Source organism: Zeus faber (genome assembly GCF_960531495.2).
Source record: "Zeus faber genome assembly, chromosome: 13".
NCBI classification, from domain to species: domain Eukaryota; kingdom Metazoa; phylum Chordata; class Actinopteri; order Zeiformes; family Zeidae; genus Zeus; species Zeus faber.
The window spans coordinates 1,531,400-1,538,796 of record NC_137198.1 but is presented as its reverse complement, the minus strand read 5'-3'; the positions used below and the strand labels follow the sequence as shown (position 1 = coordinate 1,538,796).

Here is a 7,397-nt window from a genome sequence, read left to right as displayed (position 1 = left end):
TGTTATTGCTGTTGTTCTTGTTTTCTGTTGCTGCTGCTGTTGCTACTGTTGTTGGAATTGCTTTTATTGCTGTTTTTGTTGTTGTTTTTTTTGTTGTTGCTGCTGCTTTTGTTGTTGCTGTTGCTGTTGTTGCTGTTCAAGGGCATTCCTTTGTAATCACCAGCTGACAACTATGTTTCCTCTTTTTTTTTTGTATTTCTTTGTGAAGCGCATTGTGTTGCCCTGGTATGAAATGCGCTTGTGTGACTTGACTTGTAGGTGTAGGTTCACTGTAGGTGTAGGTTCACTGTAGGTGTAGGTTCACTTCATTCATTGGTCTTAGGACCTTGCAGGATTAAATGAGTAAATATCACCTTTCGTATATGAGTATATATCAGGTGATATATACTCATTTATTGCTCGTCCCAGGGTAGCAGTACAAGGTCTCTGGGATCCACCATCAATGACCTTGTCACTGACTCCATGTCCCAAAATGTCTCACAAAGCACATGTTACCCCCCGGATGCTGCGCTCATCAAATGAGCGTGGCCTGGCTCTGCCGGCCGTACAGCCACGGCAATCCAGGCTATTCTCATTTGTAGTTCCACGTTGGTGGAACGAGCTGCCAAAAATGACCAGAGCGGGGACCTCCCTCTGTCTTTAAGAAGCACTTGAAGACCCAGCTCTTCAGTGAGTACCTCCTGTCCTAACCTACAAGTACTTAGAACTACTTAGCAGTATTTATTGTTACACTAATGTCTCTGTCGCAATGTAGCTTGAATGTTTTTCTCCCTTGTAAGTCCCTTTGGATAAAATGACTAAATGACTAAATGTAAATGTAAATGTAAATGTCTCGTCTACTGATCTGTATGATGTATGACGTACTGTAATATCTCACTGAACTGACTTTTCTTTCATTTTAGAGCGACTCCTTTCTGAAGGACGTCAAGCAACATGCAAGTTGTATACAATATTTGATTGTATATGTTCCACTAAAAAACTTAACATTTTCAGGTTTATACTGCTTCACTTTAAATATTCAGGTATATTTTCCATTATCCCGCCATATTTTATTGTGTACAGCTGTGAGGTTTATTGCATACTTTCCATTTTTAGTTTTTATTGTTTGTAAGTATTATAGCCTATTGCAGTTTTTTTTTATGTGAGCTGCTGGGACATTGCAATTTCCCGTCGGGTTCCAATAAAGTATCTCATTCAATATAAAAGCAGAGCGTGGCCATGACGGTGACCGGTCACTTCCGTGGTCACGAATGAAGTAAAGTGAAGGAGTGCTGCGCTGCCGCCACACGGGGCCCGGGGCCCTCGGTCACAGTGGCTCTCGTCACTGTTTAAGGTGGTGTTTTGCCGGAAACGTCGTCACCCGGCGAAGGCGAATAAAGGCGAAGCAAAGCCAGAGAAGAATGAGGGAGTCAAAGCAGCTGCTCCTGTGCTCCGGGGGTGAACTTCTACCCAGAGCCAGCATGTGAGGACAGGAGCTCCGGCTCCAGATCCGGATCATTTATCTTAGGTAAGCCAAGGCAGACGCAGGCGGGGGCTAGGTATAAAGACGCTGCTCCCTCTCTCCTTCCGTGCCAGCGACTGCAAACAAAAGGACAAAGTATTTCCTCAATCACACTAATGGAGCGAAGCAGGATAGTGGCTCATCGAGATGGGCAGCGACAGGTTTGGGGCCCCCTGGGGATTTCACAGAGTCCGGAAGCCGACAGGGGCCGGGCCTGGGCCGGCAGGGTGGATCCTGATTGACAGCGCAGTGGGGATGATAAAAAGGCGTGGCCCGGCCCGTCAGATCCATTAGCAGGTAGAACAAGATCTGAAGAGCAAAGAACGACAAGGACCGGCCTTCCTGTCAGCGAGCCACAGTGGAGGTTATCAGTACTTACCTTAACAACTGGAAATAAACTGTTGACTCGGTAAACAACCCAGAGGACGCCGTGAGGCTTCATTTATATACAGGAGAGCCTGGAGAGCATGAGCCTGGTCTCACCCAGCGAGACCTGTCTTCAACGGCTCCAGAGACTGGATCTGCCGTAGGAAGTAGAGACGCCGCAGAAGCCAGGAAGCGTCCAGGAAGAGTCCAGGAAGCGTCCAGGAAGGGTCCAGGAAGGGTCCAGGAAGAGTCCAGGAAGCGTCCAGGAAGTGTCCAGGAAGAGTCCAGGAAGCGTCCAGGAAGTCCGGCGTGTTCCACACGAACCATGAACCAGAACGGGACAGGAAGGCACCGGTGAGTGACCTCAGGGTCAGATTAAATGGACGGATCGTACCAGGCCAAAATTTTTATATCCATCTTAACCAGACGGATATATACCTGTCGCTTATTTATTTTGATGATCAAATTGATCCTGGTAACAAAAATATTAATAATACATTTAAATTATCATTGCCTTTAATGCAGCCCAAGGGCACTTTACAGGAAAATGTTTAGTCTTTTGTTATTTGGTGGGTATTTACACCCAAATGAAATATTATTTTTTGACAATACATTAATAGACCTTGTCACAGGCATTTCAATATGCTGTGGTCAATTGTTTTTGTTCCATCAGATCTACTTAATGTATTAAATGTAAAAGTGCTTTGAAATAAAGTGGAGCTAAAGTAAAAAGTTATCTGAAACTGAATATGCTTTCTTGAAAAAAGGAGTACAGTAAGTACAGTAAAACATAAGTTTCCACCACTGGATAATAGCCCAGCAGACTAGCCTCAAAAAGTATTATAGGGATTAAAATTAGAATTCCATCAAAATTTGTTTTAAATACATCACTTTAAAATGTATTTGATATAAACTGCATGTAAAGAAAGTCATATATCATCTTTTAATTTCCTGTCTTCCATGTTTCGGACACATTAAGGATATATCTGACGTGCACATCAGGGCTCTCTATGTCGTTGGATGTCCTGTCCAGGTGGGGGACGCTGCTTCTGTCTTGCCTGGTGCTGATGGGGCCCCTACAGCCGGGCCCCTGGACCCAAGCCTCTGCCGTCACCCTGCGTCAATTCATCGGCTGTGCCGTCCGAGAGTTCACCTTCCTGGCCAGGAAGCCTGGCTGCGGCGGGCTGCACATCACCACCGACGCCTGCTGGGGGCGCTGCGAGACCTGGGAGGTGAAGGAGATGGGAGTCAGATACTGCACTGTACACACACACACACACACACACACACACACACACACACACACACACACACACACACACACACACACACACACACACACACACGTAAGCAAATTGTTCAACTTTAAAAAGTGACACTGGTGGCAGTAAAATGAGGATGATTAAACCACCTAGAAATGGGGGGGTAGAGAGATATGGGGGGTGGGGGTGAGATGATGGATGTGATAGATTAGAATGCGGCGGGTGGGGGGGCATGGGAATGGAGACGGGGTAAAAGTATTCCATATTTAATTGTGTTTAGATTGTGGTGGGATGATGTGATCAGTGTCCCGTCTGGTGAGATGGATCTGTGGTAGAAAGCCATCAGAGCTCTGCAGCCCTGCAGCCCAAAAACCCAAAAATCATGCTCTTCAACTCCTCCAGAGCTGGAGGTGACGGTGATGATGGAGAATTGCTTGATGCAGGGTATGACGGGAAATCACAGCTGCATCTGCAGAGGGAATCAGGAGACTTGATAGTGAGTCTTCAGTCGTAAGTTCTTGTTGTTTTGCTTGAGACTTTTTCAGTCGGTTCAGACTCATTTTACTGAAAACAAGAAGCAGAAACTGAATCCTCACGTGAACCATATCACTCATAATGTGCAGGGTTACAGCAAATGACACTGAGAACATACACACACACGTACATACATACATACACACGTACACACGTACACACATACACACACACGTACACACATACATACATACATACATACATACACACACACATACATACATACATACATACATACATACATACATACATACACACGTACATACATACATACATACATACATACATACACACACACGTACATACATACATACATACATACATACATACACACACACACACACAGGTACATACATACACACATACATACATACACACATACACACATACATACATACATACACACATACATACACACACACAGACATACATACACACATACACACGTACATACACACGTACATACACACATACATACATACATACACACATACATACACACACAGGTACATACATACATACATACATACATACATACACACATACATACATACATACATACACACATACATACATACATACATACACACATACACACATACATACATACAAACAGATAGAGGGAGGAGAGGGGGGATAGAGGGAGATAGAGGGGAGCCAGAGGTATGATAGAGGGGAGATAGAGGGAGGGGAGGGAGGAGAGGGGAGATCGAGGGAGGAAGGGGGAGATAGAGGTAGGAGAGGGGGATAAAGGGAGATAGAGGGAGGAGAGGGAGATAGAGGGGGGATAGAGGGAGGAAAGGGGGGATAGAGGGAGATAGAGGGGGGATAGAGGGGAGATAGAGGGGAGATAGAGGGAGGAGAGGGGAGCTAGAGGGAGATAGAGGGATATAGAGGGGAGATAGAGGGAGGAGACGCAGGAGAGGGGAGATAGAGGGAGGAGAGGGGGGATAGAGGGAGATAGAGGGGAGATAGAGGGAATAGAGGGGAGATAGAGGGGAGATAGAGGGAAAAGAGGGGAGATAGAGGGGGTATAGAGGGAGGAGAGGGGAGATAGAGGGAGGAAAGGGGGGATAAAGGGAGATAGAGCAGAGATAGAGGGAGGAGAGGGGAGATAGAGGGAGATAGAGGGGAGATAGAGGGAATAGAGGGGAGATAGAGGGGAGATAGAGGGAAAAGAGGGGAGCTAGAGGGGGGATAGAGGGAGGAGAGGGGAGATAGAGGGAGGAAAGGGGGGATAAAGGGAGATAGAGCAGAGATAGAGGGAGATAGAGGGGAGATAGAGGGAATAGAGGGGAGATAGAGGGGTGATAGAGGGAAAAGAGGGGAGATAGAGGGGGGATAGAGGGAGGAGAGGGGAGATAGAGGGAGGAAAGGGGGGCTAGAGGGAGATAGAGGGGAGATAGAGGGAGATAGAGGGGAGATAGAGGGAGGAGAGGGGAGCTAGAGGGAGATAGAGGGAGATAGAGCGAGGAGACGCAGGAGAGGGGAGATAGAGGGAGGAGAGGGGGGATAGAGGGAGATAGAGGGGAGATAGAGGGGAGATAGAGGGAATAGAGGGGAGATAGAGGGGAGATAGAGGGAAAAGAGGGGAGATAGAGGGGGTATAGAGGGAGGAGAGGGGAGATAGAGGGAGATAGAGGGGAGATAGAGGGGGGATAGCGGTAGGAGAGGGGAGATAGAGGGGAGGAAAGGGGGATAAAGGGAGATAGAGGGAGGAGAGGGAGATAGAGGGAGATAGAGGGGAGATAGAGGGAATAGAGGGGAGATAGAGGGGAGATAGAGGGAAAAGAGGGGAGATAGAGGGGGGATAGAGGGAGGAGAGGGGAGATAGAGGGAGGAAAGGGGGGATAAAGGGAGATAGAGCAGAGATAGAGGGAGATAGAGGGGAGATAGAGGGAGATAGAGGGAATAGAGGGGAGATAGAGGGGAGATAGAGGGAAAAGAGGGGAGATAGAGGGGGGATAGAGGGAGGAGAGGGGAGATAGAGGGAGGAAAGGGGGGCTAGAGGGAGATAGAGGGGAGATAGAGGGAGGAGAGGGGAGCTAGAGGGAGATAGAGGGAGATAGAGGGAGGAGACGCAGGAGAGGGGAGATAGAGGGAGGAGAGGGGGGATAGAGGGAGATAGAGGGGAGATAGAGGGGAGATAGAGGGAATAGAGGGGAGATAGAGGGGAGATAGAGGGAAAAGAGGGGAGATAGAGGGGGTATAGAGGGAGGAGAGGGGAGATAGAGGGAGATAGAGGGGAGATAGAGGGGGGATAGCGGTAGCAGAGGGGAGATAAAGGGAGATAGAGGGAGGAGAGGGAGATAGAGGGGAGATAGAGGGGGGATAGAGGGAGGAAAGGGGGGATAGAGGGAGATGGAGGGAGAGAGAGGGGAGATAGAGGGAGGGGAGGGGAGATAGAAGGGAGATAAAGGGGAGATAGAGTGTGGAGAGGGGAGCGAGAGGGGACATAGAAGGAATAAAGGGGAGATAGAGGGGAGATAGAGGGAGATAGAGGGGAGATAGAGGGAGGAGAGGGGAGCTAGAGGGAGATAGAGGGAGATAGAGGGAGGAGACGCAGGAGAGGGGAGATAGAGGGAGGAGAGGGGGGATAGAGGGAGATAGAGGGGAGATAGAGGGGAGATAGAGGGAATAGAGGGGAGATAGAGGGGAGATAGAGGGAAAAGAGGGGAGATAGAGGGGGTATAGAGGGAGGAGAGGGGAGATAGAGGGAGATAGAGGGGAGATAGAGGGGGGATAGCGGTAGGAGAGGGGAGATAAAGGGAGATAGAGGGAGGAGAGGGAGATAGAGGGGAGATAGAGGGGGGATAGCGGTAGGAGAGGGGAGATAAAGGGAGATAGAGGGAGGAGAGGGAGATAGAGGGGAGATAGAGGGGGGATAGAGGGAGGAAAGGGGGGATAGAGGGAGATAGAGGGAGATGGAGGGAGAGAGAGGGGAGATAGAGGGAGGGGAGGGGAGATAGAAGGGAGATAAAGGGGAGATAGAGGGTGGAGAGGGGAGCGAGAGGGGACATAGAAGGAATAAAGGGGAGATAGAGGGAGGAGACGCAGAAGAGGGGAGATAGAGGGAGGAGAGGGGGGATAGAGGGAGATAGTGGGGAGATAGAGGGAGATAGTGGGGAGATAGAGGGGAGCAAGAGGGGAGATAGAGGGGAGATAGAGGGGAGATAAAGGGGAGATAAAGGGAGGGGAAAGGATGGCAGATGGGTGGAGAGGAGAGCGGGGGGGGATTGGCGAGGGGAGGGGAGGGAGAAGGCGAGGAGCATGAGGTCATCATGGGCTCATCCATCCCTCCATCCCTCCATCCCTCCACCCAGAAGCCCGTGTTGGAGCCTCCGTTCATCGAGTCACACCAGAGGGTCTGCACCTACAACCAGACCCGGCTGCTGAGCGTCCGGCTGCCAAACTGCTCGTCCGGCGTGGACCCGGCCTACACCTTCCCCCTGGCCCTGCGCTGCCACTGCGCAGTGTGTGCGGCAAGCTCCACCGAGTGCATCACCGCAGTGTAACTCACACACACGTGTAACTCACACACACGTGTAACTCACACACACGTGTAACTCACACACACATGTAACTCACACACACGTGTAACTCACACACACGTGTAACTCACACACACGTGTAACTCACACACACATGTAACTCACACACACGTGTAACTCACACACACATGTAACTCACACACACGTGTAACACACACACATGTAACTCACACACACGTGTAA

The 7,397-nt window shown here is 49.3% G+C and overlaps 1 protein-coding gene across 1 annotated transcript; it reads left to right on the top strand.

Moving 5' to 3' along the window:
• Window positions 1-2,192: 2,192 nt before the first annotated feature.
• gphb5 (glycoprotein hormone subunit beta 5) lies at window positions 2,193-7,178 on the top strand (the record flags this gene model as incomplete). Its single annotated transcript, XM_080012678.1, has 3 exons — window positions 2,193-2,221; window positions 2,901-3,099; window positions 6,987-7,178. 3 exons carry the CDS (start codon window positions 2,193-2,195, stop codon window positions 7,176-7,178), a joined length of 420 nt encoding a protein of 139 aa, XP_079868804.1.
• Between the last annotated feature and the right edge of the window lie 219 nt (window positions 7,179-7,397).